This window comes from Ahaetulla prasina, chromosome 1 (genome assembly GCF_028640845.1).
Source record: "Ahaetulla prasina isolate Xishuangbanna chromosome 1, ASM2864084v1, whole genome shotgun sequence".
In the NCBI taxonomy this organism is placed as follows: Eukaryota; Metazoa; Chordata; class Lepidosauria; order Squamata; family Colubridae; genus Ahaetulla; species Ahaetulla prasina.
This window is the reverse complement of record NC_080539.1, coordinates 376465118-376485395: the sequence shown is the minus strand read 5'-3', so window position 1 is coordinate 376485395 and position 20278 is coordinate 376465118. Positions and strand designations below refer to the sequence as shown.

The following is a 20278-nucleotide window of genomic DNA, read 5'->3' as shown; positions in this document are numbered from 1 at the left end:
GGTCACACGGTCGTCATTTCGGACTTTCTTCCAACAAGCAAGGGACAGATGGATTCGCTTAACGACCACAGGATTCACTTAACAGCGGCGCCCAAGAAGGTCGCAAAACGGGGCAAAACGGTGGCTTAGCAACTGCTTTGGCTTATCAACGGAAACGTCGGGCTCCCTTTTTGTGGTCCTAAGTCGAGGACCACCCGAATTTGTAACATTCAGATGAACCAGCTCCGCCGAGGCGCAGGACCGGAGCCTCAAACGCGCCCTTTGAAAAAGACAAAAACCCCGAGCCGAGACGAAAGGATCGCTGGAGGCCGCTCGGGACGGGGAAAAAGATCGCCTCAGGCGGCGGAGGGAGCGGCGGAGAGATCCACTGGCTCCCAAGACAAATCCAGCGAGGACGGAGCTCCGCCTCCTCAGCTCGAGCCGAGCCCACCAGGCCGGGCTCGAGTGAGTCAAGGGGGCGGGGCGTTTCCCTACGCCGGTCCCGCCCCTTCCGGCGTCATCGCGAGACTCCGCCTCTTCCGGCGCCTCCGCCACCCCCGCCCCGCCCTTTGTTTCCGCCGTATATAAGGGGCGGCGTCGGCGGCGCCGGCCTCCACTTCGCTCCCGAGCAGGGCCGCGGCGGCGGTTGCGCGCTTGGCTGGAGGGCCCCGGTGGGAGAGAGAGACAGAGAGCGAGAGAGCGGCGCTTCGCCATGGAGATGAAGAAGCGGCTGACGCTGGAGCTGCGCAACAAGAAGCCCGCCGAGGTCAGCCCCGAGGGGGCGGGTGGGGGAGGGGTCGCCTCCTCCTTAACCCTCCCCCTCCCCCTCCCCTCGCTTGCACACACGTGTGCCCGGCAGACATGTTGGAGGGAGGGAGGGGGGGCCGCCTCCCGGCCTGGAGCAATCGGTGGGGGGGGGAGGGTGGCTGCCCTCGACCCCTCTCGCCCCAGACCCTTCCCCTCCCCCACAAAAAGACCCTGGAAGCCCCCCCTCCCCCTCCCCCTCCATTGGCCCGACCCGGGACCCCGCGCACATGGCCGGGCCGGAGCAGCCGGGGAAATGCGGCTCCTTCCCCCGATTGTTTTCCGCCCCCCATGAAGAAAAAGGGGGGAGGTCGTGCACAAGGGGATCGGGCTCCACGTTGGGCCTGGAGGGGAAGGAAGGGGGGGGGTCAGGTTTTCCCCCCCCACCCCCGTTTTGCACGAGAGACATTCCTCCTTTCCCGGGTCTCCCCCCCCCTCTTCCCGAAAGAGGAAGGGAAGGAAGGGACCCCCCCCAAAAAAAACCTACTCCCGCTGGGTGGAGGGCGACTGGGGTATAGGGGGGGGTGGGGGGGAGGCGAATGTTGGGGCGATCTCGCGGGGGGGGAAAGAAAGGGGGTGCTGGAAAAGGAGTGGGCGAGCTGCCTGTCTCGTCCACGTGGGTCGTTTTCGGGGGCACAGCAAAATGGAGGGGCGTGGGATGTTGCTGCTGCTGCGAAGGGAATCCGGCTTTTGCAGGGGAGGAAGGGTCTCCCGAGCATGGCATTTTTGGGGGACACACACACAAACAGACTGGCGCAAACTTCCTGCCATCCGCCTGGAAATGTGGCGGGGGGAAGGAGATGCATGTTGGGCGCCGAGTCTTTGCAAGGTGGCAAGCAGACGGCTCCCCAGCTCCATAAAAAAAACCACCCCCAGGTTTCGGGGTTTTGCAAGCTCGCGTTGTTTTTGCAGAGGATGCTGCATGGGGGAGGATGCGTTTGGGAGGAGCCCCCTTCCTTTGCATTGCACCGCCCCTTTGGGAGGGGCTTCCTGCAAGGACGCCCTTTCCCAAGGTTGAGGGCTGGAAGGGGAAATCCTCACTTCCCCCCCCCCCACCTTCCAAACGCCCGGCTTGGGATTCCGCCCGCGGGCGCCTCCTTGCAAGAGGCCGCCTGCCCTGGAAAGCCCTGTGCGTGGAGTGGGGGGGGGATGAAAGTGCATGGGGCGCGGCTTGTGTGGGGCTCGGAGCCCCAGAGGAACCTGAAAGGGCTTGCAAAGAAGCCCCGGGCGGGCGGCCTCCCTCCCTGCTGCAAAAGCCGCCTAATCTGGCCGCGATCATGGCTGCCCCCCCACCCTTACCCCGCGAAGAATTCTGGGGCTTGTAGTCTATGGAGATTCTCAGCCATCCAGGTCCTTTTTTTGTCTTGTCCCAAAGGTGTTTTTTTTTTTTTTTCCCCCTGCTTCAAGAGGTGACTGTAATTTTTTGGTTTTTCTTTGAAGATGTTTCGCTTCTCATGGGAGAAGCTTCCCCCGCTCTGACTTGGACGGTGGGGAAGAGAAGGATTTTGCAAGCCTGCAATGCGATGGGGCTGGTTTCCCTTCTGCAAAAGGAAAAGGCTCAGCAGGAAATCCTGGGGGGTGGGGGAGGCCTCCAGCGTGGCTGCATTTTCATGACAATGGGGAGGGGGCGTCCCTGGGGGCCCCAGCTCTGCTGCTGCCCTTCCTTGTTTGGCACAAGGGATTGAATTGAACCCTTGATTTGGGTCCCTGCGATGAGATGCACAAGGAAGAAATACATACTTAACCTGACAGAATGGAGCCCAGAATTCCTGTTGTTAAGCAAGACGTTCGTTAAATGGGTTTTTGGCCCAGTTAAGTCAATCTCTGGCTCCCCCACCACCGTGGACTTGGCTTGTCGGAAGGTTGCAAAAAGGATTGTGTGACTCTGCAGCCATCATAAATACGAACCAATTGTCAAGCGTCTGTAAGTCGGGGGGGGGGGAGGATTCTGCTGCAAAGGTCCGAATGGTGGGGAAAACAGTCACAACTCACATTTTCCGGTGCCGTTTTGGTCGCCAAACGACCTACAGGGCTACCTGTTCTTTCAGAGCAGCAGACTAAAAATACCAATAAAAGGAGAGAGGAGGGGGGGGGAAGAAAAGACAATAAAAAGGATAAATACGGTTTGGCTTTTTCTGGAAGATCCCATCTGTCCCAAAGGAGTGCTTGCCGCAAAAACCTCAGAAAACATATATATACACACACACACATACATATACAAGACCTACAAATATACATACACCAAAGACCTATATATATATGTATGTATGTATATGTAGATCTTTGGTTATTCGGGTTTTCTCCCGCGTAAAATTGGAAGTGTCTTGGCGACGTTTCGACGAAGTCTCATTCGTCATCTTCAGGCTTCAGCTTCGTGCTTCTGGGAGCAATGTGTGACTGCAGAGGATGCACGGAGCTGAAGCCTGAAGATGACGAATGAGACTTCGTCGCCAAGACACTTCCAATTTTACGCGGGAGAAAACCCGAATAACCAAAGATCTACATACAAACACCCGCGAAAACCTCAGAAAACACATATATGTGTATATATATATATATATATATATTGGTTCAGAGTAAGATTTGATTCAGAGGTGGCTTTTCTCCGGATAGGTGAGAATGGAGTCAGACATCTTTGCAAAGGGGGGGGGGGCTCAATTCAGAAAACATGCCCCCCTCCCCATCGAGAGGCAGCCAAGGGCAGGAAAAAGGAGTAGCAAAATGCTGATAGATGAAGAAAAAAAAAAGAAATTATCTCCTGTGTTTTCCCAAAAGGGTGGCCGCTCTTGTCCCACCCAACTCTGTGTGTGTGTGTGTGTGGTCCATACTCTGATGCTAACATATATACACAAGGGAATCCTCGACTTACAACCAAAATGGAGCCCCAAATTCCCGTTTCTAATCAGGACATTTTTCAGCGCGTTTTGCCCCATTGGGTGACCTTCCCTGGCCGCTGCCGCTAAGCGAATCACTGCTCTTAAGCGTGTCACATGGTGGTTAACTGAATATTGGTTTCCCCATATGGTATGATGGTCGTTGCCAGTGAGCCTGAATTTTAAAATTAGTGTGGCGTTGTCAGCTCAGTTCCTGTGTGATGCTTCTATTATGTTCGGCGTGGTCGGTTAATCCAGAATTTGCAGTGGGGGGGGGAGGGTTACCCTCTACAGATGTGCCAGAGGTTGCCCCAGCAGCCCAACCTTGGTTCAAGAGAGGAGTGGTCTTTCCTCTTTTTTTTTAAACAAGAGCAGACCCCCCCCCTTCCCCCCCAGGCTGTTTTCTTCCTTAAAGGGGCCGAGACTGAGTCTCCCAACTCAGAGGTGACCAAGAGCGATTGGGGGAGGGGGGGGTTAACGCCAAAAATGGCCACTTGGAAAGACAGGAGAAGATGTGACTTTGATAAGTTTGGTGCACAGGTGTTGACCCTCCTTAAAGCACAAGGATTGCTCCTTTGCAGACTGGGGGGTGGAGTTTTGTGTGCGTGTGTTTCTCTGGAACACCATTCTAGTCCTCAGTGATTCTCAACGATAGCAAATTGTTTGAAGAAGAAATAAGGTTTCTCACGTTTTGCCTGCTTTGGCACTCTGAAATCGTAGAGTTCCAAGTTTCTACATCTTACGGAAAACTCAAGTTTGGTGGCTTGCACAAAACATTCGTTTTGGGAAATTGTTACGTTCGGAAAAACAGGCACAACTAAGCGGGGCGATGGAGGCTACAAGGAAATTATTGATCCTTCTACCCAGTATTGTAGTTGACGAGTGATTTAAGTCTTTGCACTTTGGAGTTTGTCTCTCAAAATAATTGTTCAGGGCTTGAAAGTTACATTAGACCTTTTTTGGCAGTTCCAAGGAAAACGAAAATGGTTTTGCTTGTACGATACACTGCACCAAATCGCTGTAAAGCCCAGAGAATTTCAGATTTGTCTGGATAACACAGTATTTGTTACAGGCCCATGCCCCTCCCCTTGGGTATATTAGCCCCTAACATCCCTGGGACTCAAGATTCTAGTCCTCTTGATGGGATAATTTGTACATCACCCAGAGTCACTTTATGAGAAAAATGGGAGGGCTCCAAATTAGAGAAAGAAAGAAAATTTGGCAGGACAGAAACTTCTTTAAAACCTCCAGTGATCAAGCACCCACAACTTCTGGTGGCAAGCTGTTCCACTGGTTAATTGACCTCACTGTTAGAAAGTTTCTCCTTAATTCCAGGTTGCTTCTCTCCTTGATTAGGGACATGGTGGCTCAGGGGCTAGGACGCTGAGCTTGTCGGTCGAAAGGTGGGCAGCTCAGCGGTTCGAATCCCTAGTGCTACCTTGTAACGGGGTGAACTCCCATTACTCGTCCCAGCTTCTGCCAACCTAGCAGTTTCGAAAGCACGTCAAAAATGCAAGTAGGAAAAATAGGGACCACCTTTGGTGGGAAGGAAACAGCATTCCGTGCGCCTTTGGCGTTGTGTCATGCCGGCCACATGACCACGGAGACGTCTTCGGACAGCGCTGGCTTCTTCGGCTTTGAAACGGAGATGAGCACCGCCCCCTAGAGTCAGGAACGACTAGCGAGGGGAACCTTTACCCTTTTATCTCTCCTTGATTAGTTTCCACCCATTGCTTCCTGTTCTGCCCTCTAGTGCTTTGGCGAATAGGTTGACCTCTTTGGGGCAGCCCCTCAAATATTGCTATCGTGTCTCCCCAGTCCTTCTTTTCTCTAGTCATACCCAACTCCTGCAACCGTTCTTTGTATGTTTTAGCCTACGGCTCCCTAATCATCTTAGTTGCTCTTCTCTGCACTTTTTCCAAAGTCTCAACGTCTTTTTGTGTAAAACTGGATGCAGTTATTCCAAGTGTGGCCTTACCAAGGCTTTACAAAGAATATTGTTCCGTTTAGGAATTTAGCTTGGCGAGCATCAAATTAAGTATCATGGTGCACAGGTATAAATCAGTAATTTATAGAGAGCAGTAAAACGCAGTGAGGTAAGATTGCAGAAGGTGCATGTGTGTCTTTTTTCGATTGGCGCACCACTGGCGCATGCAAAGAGGACGGCCTGTCCAGGCAAGTGGGAAGGATGGAAGGCTGGCGGGCTAAGAGGTAGATTATTGGAAGAGCCTCAGAGAAGATTAAAGACTCCGTCAATTCAACCTGTAGTTTAGAACTTGATCTACCTATTGTAAAGAGGAGAGGTTACCTTTGCCTAGCTAGCAGAAAAGGTGTTGCCTTGCTTTGTAACAACATTTGTGAGTCGGAAAAGATAACCGGTTGTTAAGTGGATCTGGCTTCCCAATTAATTGACTTGGCTTGTCAAAAGGTTGCAAAAGTGGATTCCGGGCACGACGACCGTCATAACTATGAACCAGTTGCTAAGCGTCTGAATTTTGATCTATGCAACCATGGGGATGGCTGCAGCCGTCATAAATGTGAAAAGCGGTCATAAGTCACTTTTTTTCAGTGCCATTATAACTTCATACTTTCATCATGAACGATCATGAAATGAAACCGTCGAGGGCTACCTGTATATATTTGGCCTGCTGGGATTTTGCTGTGAGTTCCCTGCTTTCGTGCTTTGTGTTGTCCCTAAATGAAGGGTGGAACAAATATTCCCCAGGAATCAAATCCTTAGATTAACAGAGCTGGGAGGGACCTTGTAGGTCATCTAGTCCTACCCCCCAACCAAGCAAGAGAACCTACACCAGGGTGTCAAACTTCAAGGCCTTGGGGCCTGATCTGGCAATCCAATCTCTTCCACCCAAATCCACTTGCTTTCCGATCATGAGACTCTTCCCCACCTTCCTTGGGGTTGCCCAGCTGCTGTGGGGAGCCCATCCAGCCCCGCTGGGCCCATGGCACACCCCTCCCTCCTCCCCATGCTGGCATCCATCTGTGCATGGACCCCGTGAGCTTTCACCTGCCTCAGCCTGCATAGAGGGGAGAAACTGCAGGGTCAGGCGTAGCAAAAGAATGCGGTTGCTGGCATGGCCGGTTGGGCTGCATTGCTGCTGTGCTGCCAGACGCATGAGATCAGGCTGGGCTTGTGCCACGCAGCTGCTCCAAGCAGCGCCAAGTTCGGGCACTTTCAGGAAGCTGGCCTGCGTGGAGCCAGTCCCGAGGCCTCCGGGTCAGACAGCTTGAAAAGCTGGTTGCTGGCAGGGCGTGTATGTGTGTGTGTGTATCTAAGCAGGCCTTTCCCAGCCTCTGCACGGGATGCAGGGACTTAAAGTGGTGCATTGCAGCTGCGTGTTCAAAGAAACAAGATTCTAGTCCTCATGGTCTGCAGAGATTCTCAGTCATCCAGGTCACTTCAGCTCTGACAGGATAGTGGAGAATGGAAGGATTTATATTCCTTGCAGACAGCTGATAATTTGCAAGGAGTATAAATCCTTCCATTCCCCAGTATCCTGTCAGAGCTGAAGAAGCTTCTCGGATGAGAAGCGAAACATCTTCAAAAAGAAAAAACAAAGTCCAGTTGCCTCTTGGAAAAAGCACCTTTGGCTCTAGTCCTCATGGTTCCTCTGAAGATTGATGAATCAAAGGGATTGCCAAGGACAGGACCAGAAACCCTGCCTTTCTAACTCTGAGGTCCCCTTTGGTCAGTCTGTTGAGTCTTTGTCTGCCTTGGCGAGATCCTCTTTTCTTGCTCTCTCTGCTGCCTTCACACCACACGCTTACGGATTTATTCCTATTTCTCGCTTCGTCCAAGCCATGGAACTAGTTCCTGACTAAACAGCCGCAATCGAAGAGCCCAGAAGTTCTGTTGCTAAGCAAGCTAATTATTCAGCATGTTTGGTCCCAGTTTAGGACCTTTCTTGCCACAGTTGTTAAATGAGTCACTGCAATTTTTGAGTTAATAACGCGGTTGTTCAGTGAATCTGGCTACCCCCGTTGAATTTGCTTGTCAGAGGGTCACAAAAGGAGGATCACAGGACTTTGCAGCGGTCATAAATACGAACCAGCTGCCAAGCGCCTGAATTTTGATCACGGTCGGAATGCAGCAGCGTGTGAGAAATAGTTACAAGCCCCTTTTTTCAGCATTTTTTATAACTTTGCTCACTGAACGAATGGTTGTAAGCCAAAAACTACTGGTGGTCGGCTAACTTGGCAGGAGGGATTTATGCATGGAAGTTTAACCATGGTTCAAAGTTAGCATGTTTTTGGATTGCTATCTACGCACTCCAAAATGTTTGTTGCACGGCAGCAGAAAGAAGGGCTGTTTTTTTTTAAAAAAAACAAACACTTTTTTTCTTCCTGGTTTCGGAATGGACATTGACTTCCTTTGCAAAGGCAGCCGCTGTTGGCAGCCAGTTGCATGTCTCAGCAAAGGCCTCACAACAAGCCTGCAGGGTAGGCTTAATCCTTAGCTCCTTCTTAAAAGGCTTATCCGAGGCTATTCAGTGAGGCAGCTCGTCTCATCTGTTCAGGCTATTTAATTTAGTAGCCGGGACAGTAAAGTGTACAACGGACCAGAACACGCAGTTGTAGTTAGAGAGTGCTGACTCATGCATGAGGCAACCTGCCCAATGATTGGTTGCTGTGGGTGAAAAGGGGGAGTTTTCTTTTTTTCCCGCCTTTTTCTTCTGTGTGCTCTGTATGAGGTTTAGATTTACCTCATGATGTTCCTGTGTTCCTGGCTACCTTGTCTGCTCATCTACTCTTGTGATTGGTTGCTGTGCGGGTAAAGGGGGAGTTTCCCTTCCCCCCTCCTTTTTCTTCTGTGTGCTCTGTATACTTTTTGATTTACCTCATGATGTTCCTGACTAGCCAGTCTGTTTATGCATGAGGCAATCTATGCTATGATTGGCTGTTGTGGGTGAAAAGGAGGAGTTTCCCTTCCCCCCTCCTTTTTCTTCTGTGTGCTCTTTGATTTACCTCATGATGTTCCTGACTGTCTTGTCTGCTCTTTCTTGTGCATGAGGCAGCCTGAGCTGTGATTGGTTGTTGTGGGTGTAAAGGGGGCGTTTCTCTTCTTTCCCGCCTCCTTTTTCTTCGGTGTTCTGTATACCGTTTAGATTTACCTCATGATGTTTCTGTGTTCCTGACTCTTGTCTGCTGTGGATATAGATGTTAAATATATTTAAAGAAAACTAGATTGTGTCAGCCGTCTCTTGACTGATTTTGGGACGCCTGACGCACAAACACATTTCATGTCAGAAATGCAGGAACTGGAAAGGGGACAGTTTTTTTTTAAAAAAAATTAGAACCTTTAATAAAATGATGCATTCGTATAGTCCTTGCTGGCGGAGGTATTTCCAACCACCATATCATTCTGTGTGCATATCGGTCCCAGAGGGCGCACTGTAAAAGATTGAAGGTTTAGTGTCACATTTGTGGTAAATAGTGACGCATTCGCGAGTGAGCTAAAGCGAGAGGCCACTGTCATTGCTGGCTCGTCCTGACTGGATCTTAAAGAATTGGAGGAAGTGGGGCCGCGGAGAGATCTGCTAGGACCTTCGGGTGTTGCCCTCGATTTTGCGACTTTTGCCATGGTTGTTAAGCCAATCATTGCCGTTGTTAAGTGATTCATGTTGTTAAGTGAACCTGGCTTCCCACCTTGACTTTGCTTGTGGGAAGGTTGCAAATGGTGGTCCGGTGATCCAGCCATCGTAAATACACACCGGTTGTGCCGAGTGCCTGAATTTTGATTGCAGGGCCATGGGGCTGCTGCCATAGCTACTCCCCTTTTTCAGTGATGCTGTAAACTTTGCTAAACGAATGATTGTTCGTTTCCCCGAAAATAAGACCCTGTCTTTTTTTCTTTTTGTTTTAAGGTCACCCAAAATGGCACCAGGTCTTATTTTCAGGAGGGATGTCATCCCTCACTCTTCTCCCCCCCCCCCAGCCTCCTTTTCACTGTCGGGAACTTCTTCGACTGGCAAGGCTTTCCTAAAGGCCTCTGCAGCTGATAACTGAACTCTGGATCGATCCGGAACTCTGTTATCGGCTGCAAAGGCCTTCAGAAAAGCTGTGCCAGTTGCAGAAGAAATGGGCTGAGGTGTGCGAGGCTTGGCTGCAACCATCCGAAGGAAAGTAGTAGGGCCGCTCCATCCCCACCCAAGCTTAATTTTTACTCGTGTACCCTGCAGTGGATGGGGTCTTAATTAGGGCTTATTTTGGGGGAGCGCTAGGGCTTATATTGGGTGCACGTGTAAAAATCGAGCTAGGATTTACTTTCGGGGTAGGTCGTATTTTCGGGAAAACACGGTAGCCCTTAACTTACGACCACCATGGAGCCCAACATTTCTGTTGCAAGGCAGTGGTTAAGTGACTTTTGCCCCGTTTTAAGGACCTTTCTTGCCACTCTTAAGTGAATCTGGCTTCCCCATTGACTTCGCTTTTTGGAAGGTCACAAAAAGAGGAACGCATGACCGCAAGATACTGCAGCCATCATAAGCACATGCCAGTTGTCGAGCATCTGAATTTGGATCACGTGACTGGAGATGCTTCAGCGGTCATAAATGTGAAAAATGATCCTCGATCACTTTTTTTCAGTGCTGTTGTAACTTTGAACAGTCACTAAATGGACTGTTGTACAGTCAATGACCTGTTTTGTTAAAGTAGCCATAGGGCAGTTGGGGCATCGTGTCCCCAGTGAGCCGGTGACTTCTGGGAGGTTTGAGGGAGCTGCCTAGAAAGCCCCCCCCCCAAAAAAACCCAGATTAGATCACATCCCCCAGAATCCCCTAGCTGTTTGCCCGGTGGAATTCTGGGAGCCAGACTTCGAACGTCTTTCTTTCCTAGGTGAAGGAGCTGGTGCTGGACAACTGCCGCTCCGACGATGGCAAGATCAGCGGGCTCTCCTCCGACTTCGAAAACCTGGAATTCCTGAGCATGATCAACACCGGTCTTGTCTCCATCTCTAACCTTCCCAAGCTTAACAAACTCCGGAAGGTGAGCACCTGAGAGCAGGACCGGCTGCAAAAATTGTGTGTGTGTGTGTGTTGAGCCGGATCTGAGCTAGGGGTTGTTTCGGCTTTTGTATTTTGCAGTGGGCTGTTTACTCTAAATCAGGGGTGTCAAACTCAAGGCCTGGGGGCTGGATGTGGCCCACAGGGCGCTTAGATCTGGCCCAGTTTTCACTGGCAAAGCACAGGACCCCCCCAGGCACCCCCCATGAGTGAGGTTGAGCTGGCCATGCCCCCACCAGAGGTCAAACAACCCTGATGCCGCCGTTAGTGAAATTGAGTTTGACATCCATGCTTTAAATAGTTTGCTTTGCTGTTTGTTTTGAGGTGTGGACTTTGACTCCCAGAATTCCCCAGCTAATGTGGATGGCTGGAGAATTCTGGGAGTTAAAGTCCTCATCTCTTAAAGTCCCCCAAGATTGGAAAAACACTGCTCTCAATCGTTCCTTTTGCAAGATTTTTTTTTGGGGGGGGGAGGAAAGGGGGGGAGTTTTAGTTGCAGCTCCATGATCCATATGTGTCCTCTTAAACAATCTGCCTTGATTTTTTCTTGTTCACCTCTGTTGCCTTTGACTTCTCCATTACCCCCAAATTTTTATTTTATTTTGTCATATTTATTTTTTCAGATGTTAAACATTTTATTATATTTATTTTATTTAGCTTATATATTTGTACTTTTCATATATTATTATTTTATATAATTATTTATATAGTTATATATATATATATATATATATATATATATATATATATATATATATATAAATAATTAAATAAAATAATATATATATATATAATTCATATATTATACATTTTTATTTAATTCGTTATATATTTTTATATGTTGTACATGTTTTATTTAGTTATATATTTTTTATTTTTGTATCTTATTTTATTACGTGTTTTTCCCAAAATAAGACCTCCCCTGATAATTAGCCCAATCAGGCTTTTGAGGGCATGGCAATAAGGCCAAGCGCTTATTTCAGGGTTCAAAAACTTATAAGACAGGGTCTTATTTTCAGGGAAATACGGTATATCTTATTTTATTTATTTAAATTTTTGTTTTTATATTTTATTTTTCTTACGTATTTTTATTTTATTTTTCATATTTTATTTATTATAAATTTATTGTTTTATTTGGTTTATTATATATTTTTATTTTTTATATTTCATTTCATTTTTATTTATTATTTATTCAGTTTCCATACCTGTCCAGCTTTAGAGTGGGCTGGATGTGGGGAGCAGAATTCCCCTTTGGGGGGGGGGTGCCTCTCACGCAGAGGCCTTTCGGTCCCATCCCTGTTTGGCTGGTGGCATTTCTGTACCACGGAAATATCTTTTGTTTTTCTCAGGGTAGATATTAGTCATCAGAAACTTGAAGCCCTTGTTTTAAAAGTGTAATTCTTAATGGCTCAGAGCCTGGAATCTGGGAGAGTTGAAGGATTAGCAGAGTTGCATAATAAATAAGTGAAGGTGGGAGGGCCCCAATTCAGTTCCAATTCAGTCTTTGTGAAGCCCCGATCCAGGGTGGGTTTGATTTAAATCAACTCGATTTAAATCATAATTTTTAAAGAGCAGCTGCCATCTCTGTCCCGCAGCAGCTCCTCCTCTGACCTGCTGTTGACTCACCGATAGTCCCAATATTGCAGAATATACAGCCTCATGCTACATAACTAAGCTTCATGCTGAATAAGCTAAATTATGAATGTAACTTAAACAGAAAACTATCTTTAGATAGATTTTTACTCCAAAACCATTTTATTAAAATCAATTCAATAAAAATCCGATTTTTAATTTTTTTTTAAAAAAAAATCATAGATTTTTATACACCCTGCCCCGATTCGATGGAGTAGGGAGGGAGATTCTTGGGGTGGTGGGAAAAGCATAATTGTTGCATAATCCGCATTGAAGGAGAAGAGGGGTACTATCTCCTGCTTTTGTTCCCGAGTATCTAGAGCCGCCGTTTGGCGGTTGTTTTTTCCCCGGCAGCTGGAGCTGAGTGACAATCGTATTTCGGGCGGGCTGGAAGTCCTCGCAGAGAAAACGCCGAATTTGACGCAGTTGAACCTCAGCGGGAATAAAATCAAAGAGATCAGCACGTTGGAACCTCTGGTGAGTTGCCAGTCTGGCCACATTGAGTGGCGAGCGAGAGATTTTGCCTGGGAAATCTGTGGAAAGACGCGCGAAATGATTTGAGCTCCAGACAGGTGTGGGCAACACTGTTCTCAGCTTACGACCTCAATTCAGCCCAGCATTTCTGTTGTTAAGCAAAACATTTGTTAAGGGCCTCTGGTGGCTCAGCAGACTAAGTCTGTCTGTTATTAACAGCTGCTTGCAATTACTGGAAGCTCAAGTCCCACCAGGCCCAAGGTTGACTCAGCCTTCCATCCTTTATAAGGTAGGTAAAATGAGGACCCAGATTGTTGGAGGCAATATTTATTTATTAAATTAAATTTAATAAAAGTTGACTTTGTATATAATATACAAATGGATGAAGACTATTGCTTAACACAATGTAAGCCGCCCTGAGTCTTCGGAGAAGGGCGGGATATGAATTCCAATTTTTTTAAAAAGTGAGTTTTTGCTTCCTTTTTAGAACCTTTCATACCCCAGTCATTAAATGAGTCATTGCAGTTGTTAGGTGAATCTGGTTTTTCCCATTGACTTTGCTCATCAGAAGGTGGCCAGAGGATGCTGCGGCAGTCATAAGAGTAAAAATGGTCCTAAATGCTTTTTTTCCCAGTGCTGTTGTAAGTTGGAACGGTCACTGAATGAAATGTAAATCCAGGGCCCGCCTGTATTGGAAGACCGTCTGGAAAGGCTTTGTTCTGTATGCCAGTAATGGAGACACCACCCCCTCCTCAGCAAATGAGACACCACCCTTTCCCAAAAGTCCGTATTTTTCTGAATCCGCTAACCTACAGCACAGTTGTCAAACTTGCTGGTCGGATGTGTCAGTCGGATGCGTCCTGGTTTAGCAAAGAGGGGAAAAGTCATGATACGTCCCGTGACACCGTGACTTTGACAGCCTGTTCTACAGGTAGTCCTTGGTTTAAAATTCATTGTTGGCAACAAAGCGTCACGTGTGGTCCAGAGGAGGGATCCGGCTGCTCTGTGCCTGGTGAGGAGGCAGGGGGGCAACAGCCCGCCCCTGAATTGGGCCACTTTCTCCCCTCCCCGCTGCAGAAAAAGCTGCCCCACCTGCGGAACCTCGACCTCTTCAACTGCGAGGTGACGACGCTGATGAACTACCGCGAGAGCATCTTCACCCTCCTGCCTCAGCTGATTTATCTTGATGGGTTCGATGCCAGCGAGAAAGAAGCCCCCGACTCGGACCTGGAAGCCGATGGGCTAGACGATGAGTACGACGAGAACGGAGACGGTGAGTAGTCCAGCCCTGGGGGCGGGGCTTCAATCGCACGGCTGCCATCTTGACTTTTTTTTTACTTTTCCCCCAACTCTCAAAGCAGGTTGGGACATGTTAGAAGATTGTTGTCACTTTCGAGGCCGTAGTAAGCCTGTCTGGGGATCAGTCCAGGAACTTCTTTTCCAAAAACCTTGAGACATTGAATGCTTTGCTGTTGCGGTTATTTGGAGGCGGGGCTGGGCATGGAAAAGGCCTGTGATGGATTCACACATGGTTCTGTGTTCTCCACCACAGACAAGCATGTCCAGAACTTAATAAGATGGTTTCCTGTGTTAAATTGTCCTCTCTTTCTGGGAGGGGCGGGCAACCTTGAGGGCTAGACCAGGGCTCTCCCATCTTGGCAACTTGTTGGGCTTCTTCAACTCCCAGAATTCCCTGTTTGTCATGGCTGGTGGAAGAATTCTGGGAGTTTGAAGTCCACAAGTCTTAAAGTTGCTAAGTTTGGAGAGCCCTGCTCTAGAATCCTCTACATATGGAGAATAGAATGAAAATAGAACTGAACTGGAAGGGACCTTGGAGGTCTTCAAGTCCATCCATCCCCTGTTCAAGCAGGAGAACCTATAGCATTTCAGACAAGTGACTGTCTAGCCCAGTGATGGCAAACCTTTTAGGCACAGAGTGTGCAAACCGGAAGGTGCGCGTGACAAAACCCAGCGAGCAGCTGGCAGGTGCGCCTCGGAAACCCAACAACCAGCTGGCTGAGCTGGGCGACAGCACGCGTGCCCACAGGTACACATGCCATAGGTTCGCCATCACGGGTCTAGCTTCTTCTTAAAAACTTCCAGTGATGGAGCGCCTACGATTTCTGGTGGCAAGCTGTTCCACTGGTTAATTGTCCTCACTGTTAGGAAGTTTCTCCTTGATTCCAGGTTGCGTCTCTCTCTGATTAGTTTCCATCTGTTGCTTCTGGTCCTGCCTTCTGGTGCTTTGGAGAATAATTTGACCCCCCCTCTTCTCTGGGTACTAAAAGCAGTACTAAGGGCTTCAGGTGATTTTGATTCTATGCCTCTGTTTATACAACCCAGGATTGTATTAACTTTTTTGGCTGGTATTGCAAACGGCTGGCTCATCTTCAAGCGATCATCCACTAGGACTCCAAGGTCCCTTTCACCGTTACTGTTTTTGGAGGAAAGGGAGTAACTTGGTGTTGAACCCTGTCTGGGGGAGTGAGATTTCTAGGGTCCCATCTGACCTTTGCCCTCCAGATTAATTGGGAGTTTAGTTGGCAGACACCCCTAGGAATTGTCTGCGCTCTCAGTTCACGGAGTTCTCCCTTCCATTATTCTGTTATTGTTATTCTGACTTGATCAAAATATCTGTTGCTGAGACATCAGTTAAACAGGTTTTGCCCCATTTTACGACCTTTCTTGCCACAGTCACTAAGTGGATCACTGTTGTTGTTAAGTTAGCAAAATGGTTAAGTGACGGAGGGACACTGCTACCATCATAAATGTGAGTCAATTTCCAAGCGTACAAACTTTGATGTGACCGTGGGGATCCTGCCATTGTAATTTTGAATGCTCACTAAATGAACTGTTCATAAGTCGAGGAGTGCCCAGAGTTGTGAACCAGTCTCTGATGCTAGAGGGTGTTTTTTCCTTGTAGAAGATGAGGAGGAAGAGGAAGAGGAGGAAGACGAAGAATTAGATGACGAAGATGACCTGGACGGCGAAGATGAGGAGAACGGGGGCGATGATGAGGTGAGGCCTGACATCCCATCTTCTGCGCAATGGTCTCCATGGTGACGGGTTGCTTTGTACGCTGAGATCGCCAGGCCGAAGCAGCTGCCAAGGCTACTTCATTCATCACAACAAATCTTGTTAAAAAGAACTCTGCGACTCTCAGCTGTGCTTCTTTTTAACAAGATTTGTTGCGATGAAAGAATTTGTGGTACAAGAATTCCACCAGGTGAACCACAAGTAATCTTAATTTTTAAAAATGTCCCTTCCTCCTTCAGGATGAAGACGATGAGGATGACGGAGACGAGGATGAGGATGAGGATGAAGAAGCTGGTGTGTATATTGTTCTGACTTCTGTGGCTGAGAATCATCTCTCGGATTGGGTGGGGAAGATCCATCCAGGCGAGCGTTTTTCAACCTTGGCAACTTTAAAATGGGTGGACTTCAAATCCCAGAATTCCCCAGCCAACTAATGCTTGCCACCAGGGTGCATTTCCCCCTGCTGCCCCGGGGAATTCTGGGAAGTGAAGTCCACCCATCTTGAAGTTGCCAAGATTGAGAAATGATGAGTTAATCCAAACTCAATGAATTGAAGCCCCTGTTAAGGGTAATCTGGGTTCACAACCAAGGTTGTGGACTGTTGAGCAGAGTACCCTACGCATGAAAACGACTGAGACTGGTTGTATACAATAACAGTCGCTTGCAGACAAACTGGGGTTTGATATTCCTTTACTTTTAGGGAAAAGGCAAAGTCGTAGTCCAAAAACAATTCAGGTCATACACATATAAAGTCAGTCAGTCAGGGATGTTACGATGTCTTCTTACCAATGTAGACTTGCACAACAAACAAGTCAGTATCTTGAGGAATCGGTAACTAGCCATGATCAAGCAAGGATCATAAAGCTCAAATATACAGTTGCAGCATGTCATCAGGTTACAATGCTGTAGCGTCCCTGTAGATTCCCCACAAGCCATAATTTAGGAGTCCTTTTATACATTGGCTACAGAGCTCAACCAATCAGGATGCTTGCATGATGCAGCACAGCCTTAAAGCAATATCATGCCTTTTTATAGACATACATAGTTAGTTTATATATTGCCTGGCCAACTAGTTAGGCAAATAATTTCCTGACAACCCCTATAGAAATTTTTCTGGAGGCAACTGGACTTCTTGTTTTTTCTTTGAAGACATCCCAGAAGCTTCTTCAGCTCTGACAGGATCTTCAGCTGTCATTAAAGCTTCATTATTAGCTATACCTGAGGGAGTGGTGCGGTGGCCTAGAGGTGGAGCTTTTGCCTCACAACTAGGAGGCTGTGAGTTCAATCCTAGGTAAAGGCAGATATTTCTCTCTCTGGGCACTTTTGAGAATATATCTGCTGAACAGAACTCCTCATTGGTGACAGGAAGGGCATCTGGCCACTAAAACACTCTGCTAGCTCCATTCACTTGCCCAGACTCCACCCTGCAAGGGATTATGGGGTCGTTGAAAAAAAAAAGATTATTAGCTATACCTAAGAAAACCCACTGGCTGCATCCCACGTGTCGAACTATTATTTTAACCAAGATTCGATGGATAACAGAATAAACAGAGTTGGAAGGGACCTTGGAGGTCTTCTAGTCAGCCCCCTGCTCTGGCAGGAGACCCTACACCATTTCAGACAAGTGGTGGTTCCAGTCCCTTCTTAAAAACCTCCAAAGATGGAGCACTCAGCGCTGGTTAATTTTTCTCCCCGTCAGGAAATTTTTCCTTATTTCTAGGTGGCTCGTCTCCATCCGTTAAGTTTCCATCCGTAGCTTCTTGTCCTGCCTTCAGGCGCTTTGGAGAACAGTTTGACTCTCCTCTTCTTTGGCCCCTTAGATGTGATGGACCCCAGACCCTGATTCAGCCAACAGGCTAATCTGTGGTTTTAAAAAAAGACATTGCTTGGAAGCGGATCTCAGGCTCACCAAGGACCCCCGCCATCCTGTCTCCGCCCCGCCCTGCCCTCTATCTGTCCAACCATCCCGGCTCCTCCTTTGCTGGGAAGGATGGGGGGGGGTCCCCTTGGAAGCAGACAGGGTGCCATCTCCTCCAACCTCTCACCCCCTCCTCCTTGGTCTTCCTTTCCTTGCAGAGGTCCAGCAGGGCGAGAAACGGAAACGAGACCCCGAGGAGGAACCTGACGACGACGACGAGGATGAAGATGACTGAGGACTCCCTCCCTCCTCTTCCTCGGCTCCTTTGCAGGCCGATCCGTGTTTTTTGGCGGACTGTGTGACTTTCCCGGCCTTTCACCATTCCCACCCACCCCCTTGTGAGACTGTGATGAATCCCCTTCCCCTTTGCTCCCCCCCCCCCGCTCTTTTGTACGGCTGCGAACACCCACAGTATATATTTTTTTAAAGATTGTAGAAAAAGGATAGGTGTTTCAGGAGAAGTTGGATTTTTTGTTTTGTTTTGGGGGTTAGATTTCTCTTCCCTCTCCAGCCCCCCCTCCCCTTGTGCTGCCCCCCCTCCCTTCCCTCCCTTCCCCCCTCCCTCTGGATATGAGGTATTTGCGACCAAAGGCTTAGCAACGCAAGGGCAGGTTTGATGAACCTGCAAGCAATTTGGGTTTCTTGGCACCTGCTCCCCAGTCCGCCTTGGGCTCGGCGATTCCTGGCTGGGGAGAGGGAGGGGGGAGTCAAGTCCGCCGTGGCCCCTCCCACTCTGCCCGGGAGGCTGAAGATCCTTCTGGAAACAAGGCCAAGCAGGGCGCAGGGTGCAGCTGTGGCCCTCGGTGTGAGTTCCGGATGCGGGGCCCTCCTCTCTTCAGCACGGGGGTCGTGGCCGTGCTGTTGAAGTGTTTTACGCATGGATTGTGGGTTGCTTGCTGCGATGTTTTTAATTTGGTGTCTGCTTCCACAATTTATTCCTTGCTGATCTTTGCCCCCCTCCACCCATCACCGCCAAGAGTTTCTCTGTAAGTTCAGCTGGGGGGGGCGGCAAATTGGCATGCTGCGGACAGAGCGGGGCAGCAGTCCCCCATTGCCAGCCTCACAAGAAGAAGCTGGCCCAGGTGGGGGAAGAAGCCTCACTTGAAACAGGTAGATAAAAAAACTTTTTTTTTTTAAAAAAAAGCAGAATTCTGCAGTTTGTAAAGCCCCGTGTTTTTTTAAAAAAAAATTAATTTTAATTTTTGTGGCACAGTTCCGTACAAACCTGGCTAGGAAAACACTTTGGGCACAAACAACACAAACCTCACACCTCCCAAGTTGAGAGTTGTGGTTCAGCGTTTCCTCTCTTTCTCCCCCCCCCAAATTCCTGGCCAATGATGGGTGGTTTTTAGCCCCTAGTTTTAAAAAAAAAAGTTTTCAGCCCAGATTTGGTCAAAAACCGAACCCCATAAATAATAGCTCCCTCCCACCCCACTCCACCCACCCTTTCGGAATTTTTGGGCCCTCTTTTATATATCTCCTTTTTGTTAATGGAATTTGGATAAGACTTTTAATAAAAAGACTTTTGGTTTTTAAAAAGGAACGATGCAGGAAACCAATGTGTTAAAATTGGGTGATGGGGGAGGGGGAAGTGCGTGGACCCACTTTTGGGAGGGGGAATTTGAAGGGGTCTTGAAAAAAAGACCACAAGGTTTTGGAAGTGCCTTGCAGTAGCTAAGCTTGCTCTTTGGGGAAGAGGCCCCCTTAAGGCCATCCAGTTCAACCCCCCACTCAGATAAACGCAGCCTAAGGAAATGACCAACCAGCCTCTTTATAGACCAGTTTCCCCTGTGAGTTGCCCTCCTAATTATGCAGTGTGCAGCAATCAGAATCTGCTTCAAACCGTGGTTTGTTTCTAACCATAGCTTGTTGGGGAGTCTTAAGTAACTGGGGGACCAGCTTGGCCTAAGAGAAGGGAAAGGAGGAAACGCACCATGGGTAAAATGTGTAATTCCATGGAGGTGTGCAGCTCCTTCATCCCAAATGGGGATGGGGCGGCAGAGAAAGACCAGGAATGGCGGTCTGTTCTGCAACGATGTTTCTGAGGCTTTTCTAGGTTGCCCCCGGGCCACAGATGGAGTTAAACCAGGTTAAATCAATCGGGGAAACTGGCGTGCAGTGGATTTTGTTTCTCCCAGGTGCTGATACTGGGTCGAGGGTGCCAAACGCAGGTTCGCTTTGCTATAATTCAGTGTTCGGAGAGGGCTGAATTCCCCAACTGGCTGGAGAATTCTGGGAGTTGAAGTCCACCCGCATCTCCAGGCTGCCTAAATTGAAAACTGCTGCTATAATCTCTGGTAAATATGCCTACAGTTTATGCACTTCAGAGACTTGTTTGATCCAAGCACCTGATGGTGGCGTGAATCTGGAATAATCACCATTCAGGGTTTCTGGAAACAGAATCTAGAACTGGGTCGGTCTCCATTTCCTAGAGCTCTGAAAGGAATTTGGATACCAAAAGTGTTGAAATGCATGCAAGAACTGAATGCTTCGGCTCCGGGTCTTGCACAAAAGAGGCTTGTAACTGGATTGTAAAGAGACGC

The 20278-nt window shown here is 48.3% G+C and overlaps 1 protein-coding gene across 1 annotated transcript; it reads left to right on the top strand.

Annotated features, from left to right (window-relative positions):
* The first annotated feature begins 588 nt into the window (after positions 1 to 588).
* LOC131188442 (acidic leucine-rich nuclear phosphoprotein 32 family member B-like) lies at positions 589 to 19278 on the top strand. The gene is made up of 7 exons (XM_058163716.1): positions 589 to 745; positions 10509 to 10658; positions 12662 to 12784; positions 13859 to 14054; positions 15705 to 15799; positions 16057 to 16111; positions 17894 to 19278. The coding sequence occupies exons 1-7, from the start codon at positions 692 to 694 to the stop codon at positions 17968 to 17970; spliced, it is 750 nt and encodes a 249-aa protein (XP_058019699.1). The 5' UTR covers positions 589 to 691; the 3' UTR covers positions 17971 to 19278.
* The last annotated feature ends 1000 nt before the right edge of the window (positions 19279 to 20278 follow it).

What these genes read in the sequence shown, in the direction of transcription:
- LOC131188442 (XM_058163716.1), top strand. Translation starts at nt 692, where the DNA reads ATGGAGATGAAGAAGCGGCTGACGCTGGAGCTGCGCAACAAGAAGCCC. An exon ending in AGCTTAACAAACTCCGGAAG is followed by an intron (nt 10,659 to 12,661) that starts GTGAGCACCTGA and finishes TTTCCCCGGCAG; the next exon opens with CTGGAGCTGAGTGACAATCG. An exon ending in GTACGACGAGAACGGAGACG is followed by an intron (nt 14,055 to 15,704) that starts GTGAGTAGTCCA and finishes TTTTCCTTGTAG; the next exon opens with AAGATGAGGAGGAAGAGGAA.